This window comes from Numenius arquata, chromosome 5 (assembly GCF_964106895.1).
Source record: "Numenius arquata chromosome 5, bNumArq3.hap1.1, whole genome shotgun sequence".
In the NCBI taxonomy this organism is placed as follows: Eukaryota; Metazoa; Chordata; class Aves; order Charadriiformes; family Scolopacidae; genus Numenius; species Numenius arquata.
In genome coordinates this window covers 23,165,020-23,192,416 of record NC_133580.1, presented here as the reverse complement: position 1 = coordinate 23,192,416, position 27,397 = coordinate 23,165,020, and the positions used below count along the sequence as shown (strand labels likewise).

At 49.8% G+C, this 27,397-nt stretch overlaps 1 protein-coding gene across 1 annotated transcript in view; it reads left to right on the top strand.

Annotated features, from left to right (window-relative positions):
• Nucleotides 1–3,825: 3,825 nt before the first annotated feature.
• GPC3 (glypican 3) overlaps nt 3,826–27,397 on the top strand; it is a 173,703-nt gene continuing 150,131 nt past the window's right edge. Inside the window, exons 1-2 of the mRNA XM_074147608.1 lie at nt 3,826–4,077; nt 14,714–14,875. Coding sequence (XP_074003709.1) covers nt 3,921–4,077; nt 14,714–14,875 — 319 coding nt within the window. The 5' untranslated portion in view covers nt 3,826–3,920. The remainder of the gene's footprint in view (nt 4,078–14,713; nt 14,876–27,397) is intronic.

The window sequence follows — 27,397 nt, the reverse complement described above, 5'->3', positions numbered from 1 at the left end:
TTGATAACCTGGTGAGTGTCTACTGAGGAATACGAATCCCTCTCCTATGTCTCTCCTTGGCGTTTTAATTGATTCAGGGTTTTCCCAGTGGAGAACTTCATAAGAGCATTTGATAAAATCAGCTACACATGATCCTGCCTCTCATTACTTACAAGCTCGAGGCAGGTAGATGATTAAGTGAAATTTTTACGGTGTGAGCAGTGTAACAAGGGAAATTATCATCCTGGATATGAGACAACGACTTGGCTCTTAGTACATCTGCTGGCAGACAACTAACCCAATGACTTTGCCTCTGATCTTGAAGCAAGTCATCTGCTTTCTCCTCCAGGACAAACCTGCACTTGCTCCCCTTGCACATTAAAAGGACAAGTCGCAGGGGCGTGCAGCACTCAGGAAAACTGCTTCAGACTTTCTCTGGGCTGTTGGAGTCCTGATGGAGGTCAGAGAGTCTGTAATTGTGTGATTGTCACCCGGGGAATTCTTCTGCAGGCACGGGGGTGGAGAGCATCCTTCGGGCTTGGGGATGGGGCTGGGGGTGCTACAGAACACAGCAATTATTGTTGGTCCGTGGTTGGGATGGGATTCACCCCCTCTCTCCATCCGGCTGCATCCTTGGGCTTATTACCACAAGAGAAGTCAGTAATGCCAGCATGAAACTGGGAGAAATGAGTGAAACCCATTTGTTCCATTGGGGAAGTCTTCAGTTAAACTGAGAATTCTTTTTTTTCCTGCAGCGGACCTATAAAGTGTAACAGTGACTGAGAGAGTGAGCTGCCACTTGGGTTTTTTTAATGTTTCCTCAAGCTTTAACTCGTTTCTGACATAACTCCTTGTTGATAAATAAACTTTATTTTTGCAGGGAGTCATTGTCAAGATAATGACAGATCCCGCTGTGAAGCCAGAGCCAGTAAAGAGCAGTAATGTTGTTTTCTAATTTGGTTTGAAATCTTAAAGCGCTCCCTCGTCTTAGTGGAGATACCTAAATGCCGCCTATTTGGCACTGTGTGTAATTCTTTGCTATAATGGCATGCTTGACAATATCTGTGTACTTACCTGGAACAGTAAAAGCCTCCTGTATGTAAATGAAATACACACAGCAGGTTTGAAGATGAACAAAGGAGATGCTTGAATGCCTTTTAGACAACCATAATTCAGACCATAAACATAATGTAGATTGCAATAGCGTATAGAAAGGAGTGCTTCAAATACCAGCCTTTGTATTTTGCGATTTGGTTCAATTGATTCCTAAGATAAAGCGATATTGTACCCAAAACGCAAACTGTTGCATAAACATAACAAATCCATCAGGGAATCAATGGAGGAGATGCAGAAGAGGCACGTTAACTCTCCAGCGAGGCACGGCTCACAGGAGCTGAAGCTCATGTGACGGTATTTCACGAAAGGTAATTGTTTAATACTTGCAGGGGGCCCCCTTCACTCCCTGGTCATAAAAATAAGTCAGTTCTCCTCTTTCCAGGCAACCAGCAAAGAATCTAGTCCCAGATGTTTTCAAATTTGAACCTGTCGTTTGGGTCAGAGGATCAGGATCATGTGTTACTAGTCTATGAAATTAAAGCTCCCCAAATGGTGTAGACTCCTGCATTAGAAAGCTTCAGGGAATGCCTGGAAGCAAGATGTCTTTGGGAATTAACCAGTGAACCCTGTCAGGAGAAATAAAAAATGTAGGACTCCACTCTCCTTTTTAAGCTGCAATTAAAATATGTGAGCATATAAAGAAATAAATGTTAAAGACACTTTGATTTTGGTTATTGGTAGAATGATGAGGAGAAATGGAAACGTTAGCGAGGCATGATGCTGAATAGATCTTGGGATGGAAGGGTTACCAGCTTAGATTATTTTCTTCCTTTTCAGCTGAAGCCATCTCTTGCTGTGTCTTCAGTCTTCTCATATTGTCCAGAGCTGGAAAACAAGCAGCCAAAAGAACAGTCTTTTGGGGTAAGGAAACTGGAAGAGAACATAGTGCATTTAATAGTACATGTGTAAAGTTTACTTCAATTGCAGATTAGAGACGTTCAGAAATGAAATGAAATGAAATGAAAACACCGAAAAGATGAATCCTCATCCGTGTTCCTAAGCTGAAATCAAGCATCAAGCATCCCCACCCCCGCTGAAATCAGGTGCAATTTGCACCATAGAGCACCCGCTCCTCTGAGTGAAAGGAAATTTCTGGATTCCTCCAAATTCCTGCAAAGCGGGACTTTTTGCTGCTGGGTTAATGGAAGTTTTGTCAGCCCTGCTTACTAGACACAATAAATGGATAATAAATAGTGCAGTCTGTGGACAGCAACAGGCTCCGGCAATCCATTAACCAATGAGACATGTTGCGCATTCCAGCTTATTAGTCTCATATCCATAATATATTTTAACAATCTCTCCCTGTCAGGCATTTTCTTAGAACAAACCCACAGGTCGGACTTTCATTTTTCATCCCTTTTCAAAATTCAGAGTGAAAAAGAGCTGGTAGCAAGCCATTAGTGATAACTTGATCCTGTATTTGTACTGGAAATTTTAAATGGATTTTTTTTTTCCTGTTCTTCTGCTTATGCTGCTTCTCTCATTGTTTTTGTCTGCAGAAGCAGTGTTGTGCAGGCTGTGGGCAAGCAGCAAGGAGACAGCCTGGGCAAACACAATTTTGGCATTTTTTTGTACATGGTCCCTGCTTTTTTTTTTTTAAAAAAATAAAGCCTTCCCTCTCCTTGCCCTGCTCGTTTTCCACTTTACACAGCTGCTTGTCAAGCAACGACTAGCATGGGCCCCTTCCAGGTGAGAGCACATTGCTGGTATTTAGGGGTTTTTATTGCTGGTGGGATGGAGCTGGGCTGTCCTCACCCTGGCTGGTGCTGCAGTGGGGGGTCCCTATGTCCCCATGGGTGGGGGATGCAGGGTTTGGGGGTCTCTGTTGGGTCTTCAGCTTGGTGACTGAGGGGCTCCCAACAGCTCCAACTGGAAACCAGTGGGGAAATGCCTTGGTAGAGCCCACATACGGCTTCCTGTAGCCCCTCTGGTAGCTTGTTCAGTGTTCACCCAACGGCACCCCACACTCGTGGGCACCTCAGGGCCTGGTTTACCAGGGGCTCTGGTGCCAGCCTTGCGTTCGGCATCACTCTGCACTCACCGGAGAGGGACTCTTGATGAGGGAGGGGAGCCATAGGAGGAGGGGGAAGGGTTTTAAACTGAAAGAGGGGAGATTTAGATTAGATCCTAGAAAGAACTTCTTTGCTGTGAGGGTGGTGAGAGCCTGGCCCAGGTTGCCCAGAGAAGCTGTGGCTGCCCCATCCCTGGAGGGGTTCAAGGCTAGGTTGGAGGGGGCTTGGAGCAACCCGGTCTGGTGGGAGGTGTCCCTGCCCAGGGCAGGGGGTGGCACTGGTTGGTCCTTAAGGTCCCTTCCAACCCAAACCAGTCTGTGATTCTATGAGTTCCCAGTCAGGTCCCACTCACTGCCCATTAGTCAACGAGCTCACCACACCTGCGTAACCTGCAGAGGGGAGCCCACCCGCCCTTTGCAACCCCGCGGCGGATCCACGCGTGGGGCTGCGCAAAGGGCCGGCCCGCCTTGCGCGGGTGCTCCACCGCACAGGCGGCAAAGGCGGGCGGCCCAGAGCAGCGCGCTGCGCCCGGGGACCGGCACCGGGCCGGGCCGGGCCGGGCCGGGCGGGGCGGGGGCCGATGAGCGGCGGGGCGGAGCAAGTTCGCCAAGCGGCGGGGCGGGCACCAATCGGCACGGGGGGGCCGGCTGGGCGGCAGCCAATAGGGACGCGGCGGGGCGGGGCGCGCCCAGCCGGTCCCCGCGCTCCGGCAGCGCCGGGCGAGGCGCGGGGCTGAGCTCCGCTCCGCCGCCCAGCAGCCCGCTGCCGGCGGGGATGCCTGCCCGCGGGGCGTAAGAGCGGTGCCCCGGGAGGATGTCGGGGAGCGGAGGAGCGCTGCTGCTCCTGGCCGCGCTGCTCGGTGGCCCGGGGGCCGCGCAGCCGGTGGGAGAAGCCGCCTGCCGCCCGGTCCGCGCCGCCTTCCAGGTGCTGCAGCCCGGAGCCAAGTGGGTGCCCGAGAGCCCTGTGCCAGGTGAGGCCGCCCGGCCCCGTGGTCTGTCGCCGTTTCCCCCCACCCCACATACCTCAGGGCTCGGGTGCGGGGTGAAGCGGGCTCCGCTGCGCGGCAGCGGGACGCCGCGGAGCCGGGTGCGGGCTCCCCGCTCTCCCGCCGCCCGCGGGGGTTGCTCTTCCCCGGTGGCTGGGGTGCGGGGCTGCCGGCCGCCCGGTGCCGGTGGCTGGCGGGCCCCGCGCTGCGGGTGCGCCCCTGCCATGGAAACCTGGATGAGGGGGTCCTTTGTGGCTCTTAGAGTTCAGGGTCATTTATCTAGAAGCGGCTCAAACTTCTGCAGAACTGGCTGTCCTTGCGTGCCGGTGGCGGGGGGTACCGGTGTGAGGTGCCCGGGGGAGCGCGGCATCCCTGCTACAGAGCACCACTTCTCCCCCGGCTCTGCATCTGCCAGAGGTTTTTCCCTCGATGCGCTGTGTGCTTGGCAGCCAGCGGAGCCGTCATCCCAGGGAAACCCCGCTCCGTAAATCCCCTCCGAGCATCCCGACCCTACTCCCCGGCCGCAGCTCTAGGAACGGGGCTGGCACCGGGAGGGGTGCGACGGCCCGGGCAGGAGGCTCAACGGAGCGGGGCATGGTGTTACTCTGCTGTGCAATTAGCATTACAGGTGGTAATTAATTACAGGTGGTAACCACAGCCTGCGTGGGACCGCACCAAACCTCACCACCGGCGTTCCACAAGGCTGCTTTCAGTATAGATGCTTTTTCCCCTATTTTTAAAATGTAAGTGAAATAACTGAATTCTGTGCTTTTTAAAGGTCCTCTTTCAGCTTTTTCAGTAAGTAGGGAGTGTGGGCTCCTCCAGGCGGGGGGCTGTGTGCTGGGAGTGTGTGTACACACACGGAGAGGTTTTGATAGCTGTGTTACGGGGCTGCCTGGAAAAGTCGGGTGCTGTTGTGTGAGGTTAAATACGCAGCAGAGATTGCCTGCCCTGAAAAGCTTACCGTCAAAGTGTGAAAATGAAGAGATAACAGGCAAATGTGACAGGCAGGGGAGGTGCAATGAGGTCATCGCCAGCAGCAGCAGCCGCGTCTAAGAGCAATGCGTTATGTTTCTCGCATTCAGTATCGCAGCAGGCCAGAAGTAACAAGAGGCGCTCCAGCGGTGATCTGCGGCAGAGCTGGAGGGGAAGGGGAGAAGCTGGGGGTGCCAAGAGCTGGGACTGCAAGGGGCTGGTGCAAATCCCGCATCCTCTGGTCTGTAGGACTGTAGCAATGCCTCAGTTTACCAGCAGCTGTGAGGTCTAGAGGGGGAGTTCAGATGCAAGTCTTGATGAGAGCGTACCCCCTCCTGCCCCTTCCTGTCCTTACATACCTTCCCCTGTAAACTTTTGACTCTCTTCTTAATACTCCCTTCAGACTGGCTGCAGGAGCAGCATCACTTCTCTCCCCATCCCGCAGGGCCTTGGTCTCCTGGTCGGTGTGGAGGTAGTGCTGGAAATACCCTGCAATGAAACGTTTGCATGGAGACTTGCAGGGAGAGGAAAGAGGTGCTTTTACCAGCACCGAAATGAACAAACCTTGCTGTTTGTTTGTAATCAAAGAAACCTCTTCCCTTGTTTCTTTGAAAGTCAGTGAAATGTCTGCTTTGATCCCCAGGTAGTTTTCTTGGAGTGTATTTTCACAGGGAGAGGTGATTCAGGGGCGGGCAGACGGGATGCTGCTGGGGTCTCCCTGCTGCAATGTCGTAAATCCTTCACCAGAAACCAGTGGTATCCTCCATCCTGGCCTGGGCTGTGGTTGCCACGGGCGCTGTGTCCTGGGCATCTTCATTTCCTGGCAGGGTTCAGGCTGTTGGGGTTGTTCAGTTGTGCTCTTGCTCACCTGGGAGCCCCAGCTGCATCCCTGGTATTCCGGAGGACTGAGGAGCCCTTTGCCCCTCTGCAGAGCCTGGGAGTAGCTGGATCAATACCTCCTAACAGGGTTGGTGTTTCAAGTGAATGCTTCCAGCTTGTTATGATGATAAAGTTCCCACATATCAAATTGAAAGTGGATTTTACATTTGCCTAAGTACATAAACTTGATCATAATTAAAGCAATGACTGCTTGCTTATACCTTGGATCTGACCCATCTGGCATGACTCTGTAGTAATTACACTTCAGAACACTCGCTTCTTCTACTAGCAGCTGCATAAATCTCTGTAATAGGGGAACATCACTCAAGGACTGTTTTCCAGGCTTCTGTTTATTGCTTTTCTTCCTTTCATACATCTGTCAATTAAAAAAAAAAAAGTTTTGGTGTTCTTGGCCACAAATCACCACGGAATCAATTCTGAGAACCTTTGCCTGTAGATCATCTCACCCTGGAGAAACTGAAGGTTTAAACAACTTATTTAAGATGTGGGGGGTGGATTTTTTTGACACAAACAGAAAACAGTGACTTCTGGAAGCCACGTTTTGCCTTATGGCTGAAAGTGTAAGTAGAGGAAAACCTGCTGAGTTGCAGGACAGGCAGGAGAAATGTCCCACAGCTCCGTTTTGCTGGATCAGTGGTGCATGTGCTGGGGAGGGGGGACACTGGCACAGTGCTCCCTGTGGAGGAGCCCAGCCATACTTTTAATTAAAAAAAAAAAAAAGGCAATTCTGATAAATGTGAGGGAAGTGTCATGCTTTTTCATGAGCAGTATTAATGCTCTGGGAGTAATTCCAGCTGAAGGCGTGCATCAGGCAGTGAGCAGAGACTTGGTCTCCTCTGGTTCTGCAGCCTGGGGACAGGGATTTTGCAGCTCTGGAGCATGCTTTGGCATGCTCGGAGGTGGGGAGCAGCACAGCCAAACTACTGTCAGCTGTGGCTGACTGTTCTGAGGGGTGGGAGGACATAATCCATGCCAGCAGCTCCACTGGAGCCCGACGAGAGGCCTTGTGCTGGAGAGTAGCGAAGGCAGGGTGATGGGAGAGCGCGAGGCATAGGTTTTTCTGAAGTTGAGACTTGATGCCAGCTCGTGAGCCAGCCTGGGGGGACTTCCTCCACCGCTCACACTCATTAATACCTAAATTCTCTTTTTCTTATGCTGCCTGTCTTGGTTTTCTTCTTCCTTTTGTCTTTTCCCTGCATAATTTGTCATGTAAACCCAGTAACTTGAATAACTTGAATTTCCTTTTTTTTTTTTTTTTTCCCCCCTGATTTGCTTTTCTCTCCTCTTTGCCATTCAGATTTCTTTGTGCTGGTGGTGACACTCGGGATAATTGGGCTGGTGCATGTGGACAGAGGGGAAGGGGTGAGCTGTCGCTTTGCCAGGGAGAGGGGATGGAGATCTCTGCCCCCGGTCATGTGGAAGCCAAGGAATAATTTTCTGGGCAGAAATACTGCTGGCGGGTTTGGCTGCCTCCTCCCACAGCAGAGCGCAGTTTCCAGCTTTTTGTTCATTCTCTTTGATGGAAGCAAATATGGATTCACCCCAAGAAAATAGAGGAGATGAACCTTTTGCTTTTGGAGTGGAGGTGTAAAGCTTTACAACTGGCTGCCTGAGTGTGTCCAGCTTTCTTCTCTTCTCTTTTTCTTCTTTTTGGCAGCTGGCGTGTACCAACACATGATTTGAAAACTAAAAATCCCAACTCTTCCTGCTGGACTTGTTGCACTTTTGCTGACGAGCTGACTCCTTTTGTACTCCTGCTCTTTTATTCTGTTTTTCCTGAGTGGGACTAATGATACTCCTCCCTGTGCAGCCTTTCTGTTTAGCTTAGCGTGGCGGTTTAAGATCTTAGTTTACTAGATAATTGAGTTTTCTGTTCTTAATTATTTCAGGCCTGCAAGTTGCTCTCCTCATAGTTAAGAGAGCAGGAGCAGAACCCTAAAATTTAGTAACCTCCCCAGGCAGTGGTTTTATAGCGAGATCGTTAATTATTTTTTTTTCTTTTTCCTTCCCGGGGGTTAATTTTAACAACATCCCGAACAGTGTTCTTCCCAGCCTTTGGAATGGCTGTAGGTTGTGTGCCTGTGACTGTAAGAAACATGTACGGTGAGTGGGTGCCCACAAATTAACTCTGTGTTTTTGATGACGGTATTGTTGATACATTTGTGAAGAGGAAACTCTTACTCTGTAAAACCTCTTGATTTTCTCCATGACTTCTTCTTTTAAAAGATGTGGCACTATGGAGCGTGGCGTTTGCATGGCAATTCCTCCAAGGCTCGGGGAGGAATCCAGAGCCAGATGGCCTCATGAAACACAAGATGGAACAGAAAAGAAAGGACAATTAAGCAGTAATAACTATCCCATGTAGTACCCGTACTGTTCCAACTTTAGTCACCTATCGAGTGCGGATATGGTTTATAATTTATATCTCTTTAATTAGGTTCTGAAAAGATCAGCACTTTGGCTGGGTTTTGAACAGTCGCATTTCCTTCCCCCCCCAATGCTGAGCATTAAAAACCAGAGACAGATGCGTGACCCCCTAGTCACATTATTTAAAAGAAGGTTTTTAATACCAAAAAAAAAAAAGTAGTATTGAAATAGCTGGGGGGAAATCTACTCTTGGGGGGGAATGTTGATCTGATTTTTAGGCTGCTGTTGGATCTGGGTGGGCAGGATGGAAAGCACGGCTTCTCTGCCTGTATCTGCTGACAGGGCTGGGGTATACTGGGATGCTTAAAATCGAAATACAGCCCTTTAGTCTGACTGAGGAGTTCACAACTGTCTGCAGACAATCTCAAGGAGTTGGGGTTTTTTTTGACATTTAATCCACCAAAATTATATTCACTTCAGCTGTGCTAACCACCTATCTGTGGGAATGATTTTACATCAAAGTCAAATTTGATGCCTTAAATTCGCTGCTCTCTGGTCTTCAGGAAAAATTCCCCATGTCGGAAGAAGGGAGGCAGAGGCAGGATGCTGCTGAAGTTACTGCAGCTGTAGAGATTAGCACTGTCGGCTCGGAGCGTATGCAAAAATTACTGGAGCATTTACACTGCTGTTCCCCAAGATGGCATAAATGGCACAGTGCTCTGAGGGTGCCCGGCCTCCGCGTGCCCATGGAAGGGGCTGCATCCAGCTCCTTCTCCCCCACAGGAGCTGGGTGTCGAAGCTTCCCCACACTTAGTCATCACATGGGTGTCACCGATCTTGCCGAGACTGGTATGCGAGCATCCAAAAGCTCTTGGAGTAATTAGGGAGGTGATTGTGCCCCTGTACTCAGCACTGGTGAGGCCACACCTGGAGTATTGTGCCCACTTTTGGGCACCTCAATCCAAGAGAGATACCGAGGCGCTGGAGCGGGTGCAGAGGAGGGCAACGAAGCTGGGGAAGGGCCTGGAGAATAAATCATATGAAGAGCGATTGAGGGAGCTGGGACTGTTTAGTTTGAGGCAGAGGAGGCTGAGGGGAGACCTCATCACTCTCTACAGCTACTTGAAAGGACACTGTAGAGAGGTTGGTGCTGGTCTCTTCTCACAGGTAATTAGTGGTAGAACGAGAGGGAATGGCTTCAAGCTGCAACAGGGTAGGTTTAGACTGGACATTAGAAAACAATTCTTCATGGAAAGAGTGGTCAGACACTGGAAGAGGCTGCCCAGGGAGGTGGTTGAGTCACCATCCCGGAATGTGTTTAAGAGTCATTTAGATGTGGTGTTGGGGGATATGGTGTAGGGGAGAACTTTGTAGAGTGGGGTTGATGGTTGGACTCGATGATCCCAAGGGTCTTTTCCAACCTGAACGATTCTATGATTCTAATTTGCGGGACGCTTTTCTTTCCAAAAATGAGTTTGTAAGGATTTATGGTGAAAGGAAGAGGTTCTTTGCAAGGGCTGAGGCTGGCACTATGAGGTGTAATGGCTTGAAACTTTACGAAAAGGGGGTGTACGTGTAGGTTGGGAGATAAAAACAGTCTTAACAGCAAGGGACATTAGCCAATCCCATTCCTCTGCCTATCTTGCAGGTGGGAGCTCTCACTGGAGGTGTTTATGTTAGATAAAACGCTCGGAAGGGGTGGACTGGGAGGCAGGGGGTAGGGTTTGGTGACTCACAGGACCTTTTCCATTGCATTTATGGAGCCAAAAACATGTGGCAGTTCAATTCGTGCTAGTGTCTGATCTGTAGGCTTGTGGTTTGTTTCCAGGTGTGCCTGTCTCTCCATCCACCACGCTTCTAAAGCGTGCATGGTTGGCACCTGGGGAGCAGGATCTGGGGCTCTTGGGTTGTGCCGCAGCATGTGTGCGGAAGAGGGTCCTCTAAGCAACAGCATGAATAAACCCCAAACATCTTCACAGGTCAAAAAGCACTGCCCCTGCTTCATTGATGGCTGCTGCGGTCGGTGGGTGGGTGGCTCCTGAGGGACTGGGGTTGGGGTCAGCGGGGTGGGTTGGTGGCTCCTGAGGGACTGGGGTCCTGGGCATCAAAACCTCTTGTCCTTACTATTGGGACTTACAGATGGGAGTCTTTGGGTCTGCTCACCATCTGGGACAGCCGCATCCAGAAAATAACTGGCAGATGGGAGTCAGGCCCCTCTTCCCTGGCCCTCTGTAGCAATGCTCTGCCCCAGGAAGGACCTTGTCCTTGGGGGCTGATAAGAGCCTGTCCTGCCTGTATTGACCTGTTGCATTTACCATGATGTTTCTGGTCACCGCTGTTAGTTGGCTATCTCTGTAAAACATTTTAAGCTGTCAGAGTTAATTCCCAAGTTTTTCCCTCCTCTGCGGTTGCTCTGCTACAACGTGTGTCTGTCTTTTTACTTACTCCACAAAAATAAAAATCCTTTTAAAGGGAGAAATTGGCTTAATTGCTAGAGAGAAGGATGGGAGGTGAGTAGATGACCTTGCTGCTTCCTATCCCTGGCTTTAGCTTGCACAGATCTCTTAATTGCCAACTCTCAGATTTTCTATATTGGTGTTTCCATTAATCGTGGAAGGCGTTTCTTTTTTTTTTTAATTTGAAAAGTGTCCTAATATAATAAATGTAGGAGGAAATAAGCTTTGTATTAACAAGAAATTTATGGCTGTTACTGTAGTGTTACAGGGACCATGCTAAGCCACAAAAAGTGGTGTAAATTGACTTTAATTTGCCTTTAACAAAAAACCTCTTTAACTTGCTGTTCTATAACCGCTTCTCTTGTTAAGGCAGTGTCTCGCTGTTATGTGCTTTTATGGTCCCTGTTGTATTTTTTTTCAACACATGAAATGCCTGCCGCTGTGCTCCTCTGGAGCGGGTCAGCTCACAGAGTGGGGGACTCGATCCTTAGATGTCAGTGCTGCTGGCTCTTCCTTGGAGGGCTTGATGAAGCCCTGGGGCCTGACTCCCATGTGCCAGTTTCTCCTCCTGGAGAAACTGGCTGCCCATGGCTTGGATGGGAGGACTCTCCACTGGGTTAAAAACTGGTAGGGCCCAGAGAGTGGTGGTGAATGGAGTTAAATCCAGTTGGCCACTGGTCACGAGTGAAGTTCCCCAGGGCTTGGTATTTGGGCCGGTTCTCTTTAACATCTTCATCAATGATCTGGATGAGGGAATTGAGCACACCCTCAGTAGGTTTGCACATGACACCAAGTTGGGTGGGAGTGCCGACCTGCTGGAGGGTAGGAAGGCTTTGCAGAGGGATCTGGCCAGGCTGGATGGATGGGCCGAGGCCAATGGGATGAGGTTCAACAAGGCCAAGTGCCGGGTCCCACACTTGGGTCACACCAACCCCATGCACCACTCCAGGCTGGGGGCAGAGTGGCTGGAGCTGCCTGGCAGAAAAGGACCTGGGGGTGTTGGTGGACTGTGGGCTGAACATGAGCCAGCAGTGTGCCCAGGTGGCCAAGAAGGCCAACGGCATCCTGGCCTGTATCAGGAACAGCGTGGTGAGTAGGACTTGGGAGGTGATGGTCCCCCTGTACCCGGCACTGGTGAGGCCCCACCTCGAGGGCTGTGTCCTGTTTTGGGCCCCTTCCCACAAAAAAGACTCTGAGGGGCTGGAGCGTGTCCAGAGAAGGGCAACAGAGCTGGTGAGGGGTCTGGAGCACAAGTCTTGTGAGGAGAGGCTGAGGGAGCTGGGGGTGTTCAGCCTGGAGAAAAGGAGGCTGAGGCGAGACCTTCTCGCTCTCTCCAACTCCCTGAAAGGAGGGTGTAGCCGGGGGGGGGGGGGTCGGTCTCTTCTCCCAAGGAACAGGTGATGGGACAAGAGGAAACGGCCTCAAGTTGTTCCAGGGGAGGTTCAGATTGGATATTAGGAACAATTTTTACATGGAAAGGGTTATTAAGCCTTGGAATGGGCTGCCCAGGACAGTGGTTGAGGCACCATCCCTGGAGGGATTTAAAAGCCGGGTTGACATAGTGCTTAGAGACATGGTGTGGTGATGGTTTTTTTTATCAGAGTTAGGTTGATGGTTGGACTAGGTGATCTGAAAGGTCCCTTCCAACCCGGACAATTCTATGATTCTATGAAGGCATTTACGCTGCCACCCCATTCTGTAGCAGGGGACACTGAGGCAGCAGGTAGGGATGGAGCTGGGACAGTGTCCTGGGGCTGTGCTGCCTTCTCCCCCTTTGCCGTGCATGGTTTCGCAGTGGTGGCAGGACTTGTGTTGCTTGAAGCTCCTTTTGGCAGGTGAAAGGCAGGCTGCAGAGGAAGAGTTTCACGTTGTTTTTCTCAGGCTGTGCCAGAAGAAGGGATGGGGCTGGGGGAGAAGGGTTTCCCGAGCCCTGACAGCTGGTTTTCCCTCGGCGGTGTGTGTGACTTCTTCAGGAGGTACATGATTGAACTGACATTAATATTAATCCGGTTCTGCTGGAGGACGCTCACAAAAGTGACTTTTGACACTTTTCTAGTAATTAGTGAGAGAGTGGATGTGGGTAAAAGACTCTTAAGAAGGAGAGGAGAGGGGGAACCTGGAAAGGTGTGTAATCCTTCCAGAGCAAAGATCTAAATTACCAAACTTGCTTTAATTTGGGGGGGGAGGGGGAAGTGGGAAAGCAGAGGAAGGGCTGGGTGGGGCGTGGGGTCTTCAGGCCATTCTGGGCTGTGGGTCGGTGGCTTGGGGGACTGCTCCCTACCCCTGGTTCTGGCAGAGCTGGGGCTAATGGGGACCTGCTCCCGCTTGGGCGTGCTGCTTCAAAGGGTGGCATACCCTGAAACGGAAGGTTCTTGCTGCTGTCTGGCCCTGGATGGCCGTTCTTAGTGGAGTTGTTGTTCACTGTTTGAATTTCTACCAGCAGCAGAGGAGATGTGTTTTGCATGACGAGGGCTATTTGCTTTGATAGGGGCTTGTTGCTCCGCTTGTGTGTGTTCGCAGGGCCACAGTTTGCTACTGAAAGTTGAGCCACCAACACAGCACCAAGGCCCGGCACTAGCCCATGGCCAGCGGCAACAAGCACAGCTCTGTGGGCAACCACTGCAGGCCAGTCACCCTGGGCCAAAACCCACATTTACCCACCCCAAAGTGGCATTTCCCGGGCCAAAACCCGCATTTATCTGCAGCCTGCTCTGGCAGGGGGTTGGACTAGATGATCTCTGGAGGTCCCTTCCAACCCCATAGCATTCTGTGCGATTCTGTGCGATTCTGTGCGATTCTGTGCGATTCTGTGCGATTCTGTGCGATTCTGTGCGATTCTGTGCGATTCTGTGCGATTCTGTGATTTGACTTTTTGTTGCTGCCACTTCCAGCTCTTCTGTTCTATCTTTTCCTGTTGTCTGAACCCAAAAGATGAATATTATTAATTTTTTTCTAGATTTTATTTAGCACTTTCCAGGTAACAATGCTTTTGCTAAAATTGTCTACTACCTCTGGGGGTAAGAGCTTTGGGAATGCTGTGGGAATGTCAAAACCCCAAGTTTAGCACCACTGACCAGTCCTTTGAGCTACAGCTTGAGATGCCAGAGGAAGCGATGCTCCTCTAGCCTCTGTCCCCTGCCTGTCGGACCAGGCTGGTGAACGGGTGGAGGTGCTGCTGCTGCTGCACCCGGCTGCTGCTGAAAAGGCACTTGCCTTTGGCAGTGCTCAGGACCTGTCCCTCTGCAGTGGGACTCGCACAAGTGGGGCGATGGACCTTGGGCTTTGCCTGTTGCGATGGAAGAAAGATGGGATGGTGAAATCGGTGGGAGGACTCGGGAGATGCATACAATTCAGAAGCCTGCACTAAAGAAAGGAAAAGTCATTACTGTTGTGCCCTCCTGTTGTTACTGTTATTGCTGTGGATGCAAAAGGATGGAGACTGTGGGCAATAATTTAAGGTTTTATGCAAATTACAAGCATATCCTGCGTGCTGAACTATGTGCATTGCTCTGTTCATTGTAAATCCACAGATCCAAATCCTGGCTCTTTTTCCCATCCCCTCTGGGTGCCTGCAGCTCCTTCCCAATGTGCTGTTGGGCCCTCAGGAGACAGCAGGGTGATGTTCTCCATCGCTCTGCTTGGCACCAGCCCCTCCCTGGACGGAGGGCGCAGGAGCTGAAGCGGGCAGTATGCCGGCAGGCGTTGCGTACCCATCCCTGGGGGGCCATTGCTCTGCAATCCTGGCTCTGCCTTATCGGTCTTCTCCTTTGGCTGAGCCTTGCTCAGGGCAAATCCCAGAAATGTCATCAATTTACCCAAACAGGAATCGCAGCCACACCAATGTAGGGAGTTGGTTTCCTCTCCGCTCCTGGCAATTCTACCTCCTGATGCAAATTTTCTGCCCTCCTTGTGTCTCCCTCCAGGGTCGGATCTGCAGGTGTGTATCCCGAAGGGCTCCACGTGCTGCTCCAGGAAGATGGAGGAGAAGTACCAGGCAACAGCCCGCCTGAACATGGAGCAGGTCCTGCAGTCTGCCAGCATGGAGCTGAAGTTCCTCATCATCCAGAACGCTGCCATCTTCCAAGGTGGGTGCTGGGGGTGGTCCAGGCACACGGCTGGAGAAGGTGCTTCTGCTCCTCTTCCTCAGCAATCAGAAGTGCAGGCGGCTGGAAGCTTTCCATTTACCTTTTCTCCCCCCCATATGTTTGTATATCTTATACATGCTTATTTATGATAAATAATACACCTGGTTTGGTATATGGCTGCTCTGCAGGGTTTGCCCTAAATATTCCTTTAGCTGAAACAGCAAATGTAAATTTAAAGACTACACCTCTTCAAGTGCGAATTTAAAAATTAATGAAAATCCCACTTCTCCAAGAATTAAAATATCTGTGCAAGTACCATCTTGTGTGGTTCTGCCAGTCCCAAGCCCCATGGTTGCAGCAATGTGATCTGCTTGCAAACCCGCTGTACTGCTTGGTAAGCATCTGAGGAATGTGTGTGTATTGATTATTGTTACTCACCACAAAACAAAGTTGGTAATTCCACGTGAAGGTGGGTCAAGGCTGCCTCAATCCCCTCCTGCTTGCCACGGGGTGTTTGAGTGCTTGGTGGCAGCTCTCTTCTTATTCTAATGGTAATGTCATGTATTGTCTTCTTAGCAAAACTGTCCTTTCACAAATATATTTTCTCCTGTGGATACGCACCAGTTTGTCACTTAAATCTGCAGTCATTTGTTTTTTTTAGGGCCTTTGCACAAGCAAAACTTATTCCATCCATGGTTAATGTGTGGTGAGATGTTTGCTTGTTTGTTGAGTGCTCTCATATTGAGGTTCCATCGTTCTGTATTAATGGCATTTTTGCCTATATTTAAAAAAGAAAGCATGAGCAATCAAGTGGGTTTTTTTTCCCTTGATGCTGATATTTTTGCAGAATAATTGATTTATTTTTGTTCATGCCTCACTAACAGCAAGACCCAAAGCTTGCTGAAGCCTGTGAGATCATGGCAAAGCTCTGCTCCGTTCCACAACTGACTGATGAAGCCTAATGGATTGTTTTTCTCATTGTAAGATCAAATAAATTGCTGAGGAGGTAACAGCATATTTTTTTTTTTTTCCCAGTACTACTTAATGCAGTGACCATTAAACAGAATAGAGTGAAACTAATGAGGGATTGGTTTCCTAGGCATTGGAAGTGTGGTCTAGCTTCAGAAATGGTGAATAACCTGGCCGGAATACAAAGTGTATACCTCCTCCCCTACCATTTGACAAAAATGTAACACCAGAGTTGTAGGGCTAACTTCTTTTTTTTTAGTTTCTTTTCTTTTTTTGGCCATGATTTCCATCCTGGCTGTGAGAGCCTCTTCCCTGTGGAGGGGTTTTGGAGCTGATGTTACTCTGAAAAGCCTTGGTACACTGAATTGCTATTCTTCTTGGTGGTGGGGAAGAAAAGCATTTATATTGAATAATCCCTGACCACATCTGCTTATAAAAAAAAAAAAAATCATGACTAATTTTAAAGGTCTTTTGCAATCCCAGTGTAGAAGAGGAATTCCTAGCTGGAACCATTGGGAAGCTCACTCTAATTAGTTCATATAAAGCATTTCACACTTGGAAGGCCAATTCGTTAGACTTTGAAAATTGTGTAGTTTTGTTGTCTTTAAATATAGTCTCAAAGTCTGTAGAAGAACACTTTTATTTTTTAATAGGCAGATCTTCTGATTGCTGCTGGTTTAAGACTGTTTTGATGGCTGCAGTGCCAGGGGCTGTTCCAGCTATAGAAATTGTGCACGAGCCCAACAGCACCAGTGCTGTTCAACATCTTTGTCGGAGACATGGACAGTGAGATAGAGTGCACCCTCAGCAAGTTTGCTGATGACACCAAGCTCGGTGGCGCGGTCGACACGCTGGAGGGAAGGGATGCCATCCAGAGGGACCTGGACAGGCTGGAGAGATGGGCTCGTGCAAACCACATGAAGTTCAACCAGGCCAAGTGCAAGGTCCTGCACCTGGGACATGGCAATCCCAGGCACAAATACAGGTTGGGCAGAGAATGGCTGGAGAGCAGCCGTGAGGAGAAGGACTTGGGGGTGTTGGTGGATGAGAAGCTGAACGTGAGCTGGCAATGTGCACTGGCAGCCCAGAAAGCCAACCCCATCCTGGGCTGCATCAAGAGGAGTGTGGCCAGCAGGTCACGGGAGGTGATTCTACCCCTCTACTCTGCGCTCGTGAGACCCCACCTGGAGTCCTGTGTCCAGCTTAGGAGTCCTCAACACAGGAAGGACATGGACCTGTTGGAGTGGGTCCAGTGGAGGGCCATGAAGGTGATCAGAGGGCTGGAGCACCTGTCCTATGAAGACAGGCTGAGAGAGCTGGGGTGGTTCAGCCTGGAGAAGAGAAGGCTCCGGGGAGACCTCATAGCAGCCTTCCAATATCTGAAGGGAGCCTCCAGGAGAGCCGGAGAGGGACTCTTTGTCAGGAGATGTAGTGACAGGACAAGGGGTAATGGTTTTAAATTGGAAGAGGGGAGATTTAGATTAGATATTAGGAGGAAGTTCTTTCCTGTGAGGGTGGTGAAGCACTGGAACAGGTTGCCCGGGGAAGTTGTGGCTGCCCCATCCCTGGAAGTGTTCAAGGCCAGGCTGGATGGGGCTTTGAGCAACCTGCTCTATTGGAGGTGTCCCTGCCCATGGCAGGGGGGTTGGAACTAGATGATCTTTAAGGTCCCTTCCAACTCTAACCATTCTATGATTCTATGATATGGTGCTCTGATTTCTTCTTACTTGGCACTGCTCATGCCAGGGGACAGGCTTCTCTGCCAAGACATCACGAGGGGAGCTGGCACTGGGGGGTAGAGTCTCAAATCAAACCCCTCTGGGATGGTGTTGTGCTCGGGCAGCTGGTTGCAGGAAGCTTGCTGCAGCCCTGGCACAGCCGGGGAGCGCAGGGTGCCTGTCGCAGGGGTGCTCCTGGGGATGCTGGAGTGGTCAGAGACAGCCGTCCGAGCCCCTGTGGGTCCCCGAGCATCTCCTGCATGTCCTGCTCTTGTGTGGTGGCTCCAGGCAAAGCTGGGGACAGATGAAGCTTCAGGAATTGGGACTGTAGGAGTGGGATGGGTCAAAGCATCTCCAGGTTTGCTCTGGCAGGGGAGAAAGCTCTCCGCAGGTGTCTTGCCTTGGGTGGGACCCCAGTGTCTGCTGGGCATCCTGCACAGAGGACGGGTAAATGCACTGCTCTCTGGAGCAGGGTGATATGTTGGTATGGAAACATATCCGAACCACTCATATTAAAACCCCAAATGTGGAATCCCTCAGTTAATTTTAATATTTTTAGCCTGGCATCTAGAGGGACTGCTAGCCTGACAAACAAAATCTCACCCAGTTGTTATTATTTTGCACCAAATTTAATTTCTTCCTGCTGAAGCTAGAGTAGCATTTCTGCTGATAAAGATCAAGGGAAATTGTCTGGCATTTACAGAAAATCTCATCCAGGCCTATCTGTTACAATGTTCACTTAGCAAAGTTTATTAGATTATTAGTTTTAGACCCTTGGGCTTTTTCTTTATTGCAGTTAAGAAAGAAAAATCCCAACTAAAAAAAATTCCTCTCTTCACTAAACTTAAATGGTACAATTAGCTCCTGGTCTTATCTCACAGGCATTTTTTAAAATTATGGAGATGATTTAAATAGTGATTTAATCCTTTGGAAACTTGCTGCGTTTGACAGTGTTAAAATGGATTGTAGCTGCCTCTGCTGCGGTCAAATCTTGCCCTAGAATTTCTTTGGGGGCAGGTTTTTTTGCTTTCCTGTGGTGTATCTGTGCTGGTGTCTGCCCCTGTGTGCACCCTCCCAAGTTCAAATTCCCGGCCCATGGCAGCTCCGTGGCGTGCTGGGAAGCTGGGCTCAACCATGTGGCTTCAAAACTTGCTGATATGTCTCTCTGCAAGGAATGTTGAGTATGGCTCTGGGGTTGTCACCAAGCTAACTGGCGAGTTAGTGCCACTAGCCTGCTGGGGCAGACAGCGAGAGCCCTGCCTGCAGTTTGCTTTCTCCCTTCTCTTTCTCCTGATCTTAGATCTTTTTTTTTTTTGGTGGGGGGTTTCTGGCCCTGTTGCTACCTATTAAAACACCAGAAAAAGCCCTCAACAAACCCTACTGATTTCCTAAATATTACATCTGAATCTCTCAGCTTTGTGAAAGGTAAACTTGAACAGGAAAATACCAGGGTTGTTCTTGGTTGTGTGGTTTGGTGTGTGTGTTTCTGTTGGTTTTTTTTTTTTTATCCTTCCCTCCACTGAAGAGCTCTGTTCCCCGCGGTTGGGTTGTGTGCATGTTCATCAGCCTGATGCCTCCTGCTTCTGAAGTTTGGGAATTAGCTTTTGAGTGATCACTTAATTTCTTGTCCTGCGTCTTGGCCGTGTTGTGCTGAGGATAACAGAAAACTATAGCTTTAGCAGTTGTTCAGATACAGTTTTCATGGTACACTCCTGGTTCTTTGTCCAAGGGGAAAGGTTGCAACACAATTAAGCAGAGAAGGACCCTCTAAGGGAAGCGGAGCATCCACACCCGTTGCTTTGCATAGGACTTGCTGGAGAGCTGGGCAGAGAAGAACCTAATGAGGTTCAACAAGGGCAAGTGTAGGGTCCTGCACCTGGGGAGGAAGAACCCCAGGCACCAATACAGGTTAGGGGTGGACCTGCTGGAAAGCACTTCTGAGGAGAAGGATCTGGGGGTCCTGGTGGATAGCAAACTATCCATGAGCCAGCAATGTGCCCTTGTGGCCAAGAGGGCCAATGGGATCCTGGGCTGCGTAGGGAAGAGTGTGGCCAGTAGGTGGAGGGAGGTCATCCTCCCCCTCTGCTCTGCCCTGGTGAGGCCACAACTGGAATACTGCATCCAGTTCTGGTCTCCCCAATTCAAGAGGGACAGGGAACTACTGGAAAGAGTCCAGTGAAGGGCAACGAGGATGATTCAAGGATTGGAGCATCTCCCTTATGAAGAAGGGCTGAGAGAGCTGGGACTCTTTAGCCTGGAGAAGAGAAGGCTGAGGGGAGACCTTATCAATGTTTATAAGTATCTAAAGGGTGGGTTGAGGGAGGATGGAGCCGGACTCTTTTCAGTGGTTCCCAGTGACAGGACGAGGGGCAACGGGCACAAGCTGGAACATGGGAAGTTCCATTCAAATATGAAGAACAACTTCTTTCCGGTGAGGGTGGCAGAGCCCTGGAACAGGCTGCCCAGGGAGGTGGTGGAGTCCCCTTCTCTGGAGATCTTCAAGCTCCACCTGGATGCTGTCCTGAGTGATGTGCTCTGGGCAACCCTGCTTTAGCAGGGGAGTTGGACTAGGTGATCTCTAGAGGTTCCTTCCAACTCTGACAATTCTGTGATTCCGTAATCTCCCCCCCCAGCAGTGTGAAGCACAGGGATGGGAGAGCTGACTCCGAGCGGCTGCTTCTGCAGCAGCAATGCAGTGTGCTCCCGGAGCAAGTTGTGTTCATTAATTTAAGGGATTGCTCATATAAGCTCGCAGCAGGATCTGGTGTTGCCCTTCTGCAGCCTAATGTTAGTCAAATCCCAGGATGGCTTTTGTGCAGTGCAACCATGGAGCGTGTTGGTGGCCTCTCTGTGATCTCCTGGTGGTGGTGAGGCTGCTGGAGCCAGCAGGGTAGCGGTGGTGTAAATCTGGAGATGCACCATATGCCTCTCTTCGATCCTGAATCGAGCTGCCTGGGCACAAGGCTGGCTTCCACCCGTTTCCCAAATAGCTCCTGTGGGGCTGCAGAGCTGTTGGGACTTGGCTGGAAATGTGGGGGATGCGCTCATGCCTTCCCAGCAACTACCTGGAATGGGAAATTGGCTGGGATGCTGCAGCTGAATCCCCCTTGGTGAAAGCCTGGAGGCTTGAATGAAGACCTGATCTGTTGCCTCTCAAAGGCAGTGGGGTGTAACCCTCTGCGAACAGCAGCTGGGAGACACGAGAGCTCTGTTGGGGAGCTTGCAGGGGCTGTGGAGATTTGAGGGACTTTTGGGATGTGTGCTTCAGAGTAGTTTCTAGGAAGACCGTGATAAGTCATTGCGGATAAACCTGCCCGTACATGTATAGTATTCTCTTATTTGTGGGAGATTCCTGTTTCTTTTCCCCTCCAGAGCCGAGCCCCCGGTGGCTCTGATGGAGCGGGTGGTGTGAGGGGGAACGTTGATTCATCTCCCCTTGTGTGCTGCGGTAGGATGGAGACAGAGCTGTAACTCTCAGCCCTACCAGGCGGCTCTGAAGGCTGTAAATCCTCCATTAGGCATAAATGCAGCCATTTTGGTTATTTATAGTTAGTTACGCTATCCATTCATATCTGTCAGGAATGAAGGCGGCTTTGACATTGCAAGCTTCTATCAGGTTATCTTTAATCAGTTTAGAGGCACCTAAGCCACAAATATATCAAGTAGCCGATCCTAATGTCGAAGTCCTCTAAAGTATGACTGAATTATTTATTTTGTTATGATGAAAACGTCTGAGCTTTATTGGGTTTTCTTTGAAGAACTTGATTCTGCTTGAAGTCCTGAAGATAAAAGATCAGCGATTGTCTCTCCAAGTTTCTTAGTCCAAATCCTGCAAGGCTTTTCATTTTTCAAGAGCTGCTGTTACTACTTCAGAGTCAAGGTGAGGGAGTTGAGGTTTCTTTTATTCTATTAAAGAGGTTTAAGTATATAAAAAAACCCTTTTATCTTTACTAATTATGCCTTGTATGGGTAATCCAAGATGCTTCAATTAGGTGAGAAGAGATGGGCTGCGTGGTGGGAGCTGTTGTATGTTAATTGCCGAGAAGGGTCCACTGATACCAGCAGAGCTCGTTCGTGTCTTATCGTTTGGAGTATTTTAATACTCCAGTATCTTTAAACCAATTAAGTCTGATAATGCAGGAGGGTCTTTTAGGTGCTGGCAGTAGGAAGGGTTTAACACCGTGCTTTCTGAGGGACTCGGCTTTGGCCATGCTGCAGACTGCTGTCGCTTACAGGGAAGAAGGAAGCCATACGGAGCTAGCGGGAGACATCTCTAGCTTGAAAAGTTTAATAATTATTTCTGAATGTGTAAAGCAGGGGAGGTGAGAGGTGCTGGAAAGTCTTGGAGCTGACCCAGCCCTGCAGAAGGGAGGTACCCTGGGGACCAGCGGGACACAGTGGTGGTGGGTTGGGATGTCTCACCAGTGAGCAGGCTCAGACCATCCGCCAGGCTTCTTCCACAGCTTTTCTATGCAGGAGAAAAGTGATTATCATTAACTGAGTAAGTATAAATAAGTGTAAAGCCTCGACAGGTTTGAGAGGTGGGCTCGTGTGAACCTCATGAAGTTCAACCAGGCCAAGTGCAAGGTCCTGCACCTGGGACATGGCAATCCCAGGCACAAATACAGGTTGGGCGGAGAATGGCTGGAGAGCAGCCGTGAGGAGAAGGACTTGGGGGTGTTGGTGGATGAGAAGCTGAACGTGAGCTGGCAATGTGCACTGGCAGCCCAGAAAGCCAACCGCATCTTGGGCTGCATCCAAAGAAGTGTGGCCAGCAGGGCGAAGGGGGGGATTCTGCCCCTCTGCTCCGCTCTTGCAAGACCCCACCTGGAGCACTGTGTCCAGCTCTTGGAGTCCTCAGCACAGGAAGGACATGGACCTGTTGGAATGGGTCCAGCAGAGGAGATGCTGTGAGGGCTGGAGCCCCTCTCCTATGAGGACAGGCTGAGAGAGTTGGGGGGTTCAGCCTGGAGAAGAGAAGGCTTCGGGGAGACCTTAGGGCCCCTTCCAGTCCCTAAAGGGGCTCCAGGAGAGATGGGGAGGGACTCTTGATGAGGGAGGGGAGCCATAGGATGGGGAGGAAGGGTTTGACACTGAAAGAGGGAAGATTGAGATGAGATGTGGGGAAGAACTTCTTTGCTGTGAGGGTGGTGAGAGCCTGGCCCAGGTTGCCCAGAGAAGCTGTGGCTGCCCCATCCCTGGAGGGGTTCAAGGCCAGGTTGGAGGGGGCTTGGAGCAACCTGGTCTGGTGGGAGGTGTCCCTGCCCAGGGCAGGGGGTGGGACTGGATGATCTTTAAGGTCCCTTCCAACCCAAACCATTCTATGATTCTAAATGAAAGATTCTTACCAGTAGTCAAATGTGACACAAGTGGGGTGGTCAGCTTAACAGCCGCAGGTGTGTTGTGAAAAGTGCATGTGAAAATGTGAACTCTTGCTTGTGGGCCTATAAAATATTAAGCTGACATTTTAGAGTGGACTCAAAGAATGAATTAGGTTTTGGAAGAGAATATTAAAACTCTAATTAGACTTTACAAGGAAATAAGCACCACAAATAAATCTCTGTATCACCTTATTATTCCTGTTCCTTAATTATTCCTCTGCTAACAAAGTCTTGCTGCATCCCTCTCTGAGGCACCTGTCTCCACAGGGGCAGTTCTCAGCTCTTGAAAGCTTCTTGTTTTCTGGTTGGTTTAATTTTTTTTTTATTAATGTGTATTTAAAATAGGAATTGTCCCACTGGGTCAATTCAGTCCAGTTTTCTGCCTTTGTCAGTGGTTCCTGCCAGATATTTTGGATGCACAAAGTTTGTAGTGAAAGACTACAGTGATGATATCCCAGGTTGATAACTATGTTCTAAATCGATGATTACAGGTAGGTGGGCAGAGCTGTCTGGATAATGAGAGATCTTCGGTTGTCAGAATTGGTCTAGGGAGGTAATGTTTCCTTTCAAATAACCAGAACTTATTGTTCATAAATCACAGTTAATCTGTTTATTACACTGGCATACGAGGCTGGAAGTCTGGAGTGTGCCATAATGCTTAGCTTTAGGAGCAGAGCTGCAATAGTAGCAGCAGTTTCAAATGATTTGAAATTGGGGGATCAGCAAAATGCAGGAGTTCGTGGAAGCTCTGGGCATTAAAAATGACTGCTGAGGATTGATGAGTTTCTTTAACAAATTGTAAAATCCATCATGCAGGAGTTAGGGCATGAAACTGCCCTCCTGAGCCACATAAACCACGGGTTTGGAAGCATTGCATGACAGTGCACGCTACCGGGAAGGGAGACTTTGAAAGATGCTCGGGTTTGCTTTTGTTTCTTCCTCTTGCTGCCTGGCCTTTCAATCCCAGCACGGCGCTGGCATGTGGCTGGCCAGGCTCTGGGCATACTGGTTGGGGGCTCCTCCCCGGGGGAGTCTTTTGGTGTTCTGCTCTCTGAGGAAAGGCTGGGAGACCTGGAGCTGTTCAGCCTGGAGAAGAGCAGACTGAGAGGGGACCTCATCAACGCTGAGCAATAGCTAAAGGGTGAGGGGTAAGAGGATGGGGTCAGGCTCTTCTCAGTGGCGCCTGGAGACAGGACAAGAGGTAACGGGCACAAATGGGAACATTCCATCTCAACATGAGGAAAAAATTCTTTCCTGTGAGGGTGGCAGAGCCCTGGAACAGGCTGCCCAGAGAGGGCGTGGAGTCTTCTTGTCTGGAGACATTCAAACCCCACTTGGATGTATTCCTCTCCAGCCTGCTCTGGCAGGGGGTTGGACTTAATGATCTCTAGAGGTCCCTTCCAACACCTGCCATTCTGTGATTCCCCTGCTTCAGTCTATATCAGAGTGGTCGCATTTCCCCTGATCTTCTAAAGTCCTGGCACATCTCAGACAGCTTTGCACAGCCCTCGCTCCCAGCTGATGGAGAGCTCAGCATGCCACCTCGGGTGCCTCCTTGCAGGAGTTTGCTCGCTGGCTTTTGCTGCTGTTTCCCTGCATGCCCATTTTGAGCTCTGCAATATGCCCCCACATGGACAGCCTCTCATGCTCCCACCAGCACTTCCATGTGGAGGTGGTCCCTGAGTTGAGTAGCCATAGACTGGCTCCATCGTGCCCAGCAGTGACTCCCTGGCACATCTGTGGAGGAGTGAAGTGTGTGCAGTGGGAGATGTCCCTGGCCCCTGGTTTTGGGGTCTTTGGGGCTTGAATGGTGCAGCCATAGGGAATTTTGTGTGGTTGAGATCCCTTTCCTCTGTCCTGCCTCTCTTTGTTTTTTCCCCTACAACTAAATACTGCTGATGCCCTTCCCCTCATCAGTGAAATGAAGCTTGGAGGTTAATAAGGGGCTTTTTGAACTGCCTACATGCTGCTTCAGCAGTTTTTAAACATTGTGCTTGGTGTCTGGACTTAATGGTCCCTAATTCAGAGAGTGTGGAGGAATTTCTGGATACCCGTGGGCCTTTCTTCAGCTGCTGGGATACTGTCCCCTGCCATCTGCTTTTCTGCTGTGAAAGGGGATGGTGCTCCTCTGCTTCCAAGGGGTGTAGGGAGGCATTGCCTGTGGGCACCAGGAGCTGCTGCCTGGGCAGGGCTCTGGCAGATGCTGCACCTCTGGTGCCCGTGGTGCTCTGCCTCTGTAGGAAACGTGGACCTTTGGGCTGGGGAGGTGTCTGGAGGAGCATGATGGCTGAGATGCCTGCGGGGTTTCCTGCACCTCCTCCACGTCTGTGTCCCTGTGTAGTACAGCGTGGTGGTGCTGCCTCCATCTCCTCCATTCTCAAGCCCTGCTGGCAACACATGATCCTCTGCCTGCCTTCCCTGTTGGAGTGTGAATTGTGAGATAACCAGGGAGCCAGAGCTCCTGTGCTCCTTCGAGTCTTCTGCTTCTACAAGTGGGCTGTTTTCTGTAATTACCTTTTGAGCTGCAAGTTATCATCTTTTGATAGTTCAAGTACTAACATTCTTAAAACGCCTCCTAATGCTATAAAGCAGTCAAACTACGTCTTTCCTAGCTTGTAGTAGGATGATATGTGATGTTACCCTTGGATGTGGTGTTTATAGAACTGCTTGGTGCTGTTATGCTATTTTTTTTTTTCCTTTGTAATTCCAGTACAGAAATGGGCACAACGGCATCTTCCATCTCTTGGCCTGAAAGGGTAAATAGGGGTATTCTCATTGCGCAAAGCGCTTAAAATGTAAACCTGAGCTAGTTGGCATTTGCTGGGGGGGACAGGGAGGAGAAGCCAATGCTCAGCAATAAAGGCAGGGACTGTCTCTGTAAAGCAAACATTTCGCTTGCTTGTCGTCTACTTTACTTTTAAAGTGGCAATAAGATATGGCGATAAAATGGCCAATGGCACATTTCATCTGAGGGAAATGAACTCTTGCTGAGCCAGTTAAACTGTCAATACTCTGTGGTTTCACGTTCCCTCCAGCAGACTGGGTCACCTCAGGTGTGTTACTCACTCTGACTTCACCACTTGATGTGAAATCAATTTTAGCAATTTATAATCTTTCATTTTACTGTGAAAGTATATTAATTTGTGAAAAACACCACTCAAATGGTGAGGGCAGATGAGATCTTTCTACATGAGTGTGTACAGCTGGCAGTGCCCCTTGGATTATCTGGCATGTAGAAGCCTGTGTAACTTCTGGATGTGCTGGAGGCACCGACAATCCAGTTCTTGAGCTTTGGGCTTTATCCTTAAAATGTTCTGAAATTGTAGGAGGACATTGTTCTGGGTGACCTCATTGCATGCTGGATGGATGTCGTTTCCATGAGGTAGGTTTTGTTTTGGCAACTTCTTGGATGTTCTGTGGCTTTATGGGCTATTGGTGGATACTTGACGCACCTCAGAGCGGTGGTGTCCCTGTGGTGGTCCTTTCTGTGCTCTACCAAGCAGAGTGTGCCAAGAGGTCTGCTCATCTTTGAAGGGTCTTGGTAGCTTTATGGGTTCAGACAGCAAGGATGAGCACCAACGTAGTGTTTCTTCACAAATGTAGTGAACTGAACTGTGTTTAAAAAAATTTCATCTTCCTCTTAAAATTAAATCTCATTTTCAGAAGCTCTGTGGGTGTAGAGAGATGGTTGGATTGTTGCATGGTGGACATTTTTCAGCACACCAGGAGAGAGCTCACATCCTGTCTCCCTCTGCAAATGTGCTGAGTTCTGAAGTTGCTGGAAGGCTCTCCAGCCCTGTTTTCACCATGTAGCTGGTTTGATTGGCCCATGATGCAGTTTTTCCACCCAAATCAGCTGTGACCTGAGGGGTGAAGGAAGCCTCCTTGCATCAATGGGTAACTTGCCTGACATCAGCAGTGCTGGAAAAGGGAGAAAGCCCTGAGGGCATGCTCATGTAGGGGCAGACTTGCCTAGTGGAGAAGAAATGCCTCATTTTTAGGTTCCTAAAGGCTCCCTGCATGTCCTCTTTCTGTAAACTTGATTACACAGGCTGCTAGGAACCCAGGAGGTTTTGGCATGGCTGAGTTTGTGGGGGCTCTGCTGCAGTCTCCAGGTGACCTGGTGCTTCCCAAAGCTCTTGCCGTGGCTTCCAGCACACCCTTATACCTCCCTGTCCCCTCAGCCCCCATCAGGAGGGTTGGGTCCCACAGCAAAGTGAAGGGGTGAGCATGGCATTGCATAGTGGCACAAACAACTGGCTGGTGACCAGCAGCTGGGGCATGTTGAACCTGGCTGGTTGTTAAGGTCTTGCAACAGAGCCGAAGTGAGAGTCTCTGCTGTCTTCCTTGAGTATAGCTGGGAGACAGCATATGGGTTGGGGTATGCGGAGATTAAAAGCTAGGATTCACTATATGACAGGCTTGGCTAAAATAATGAGGCACCCTGGCTATAG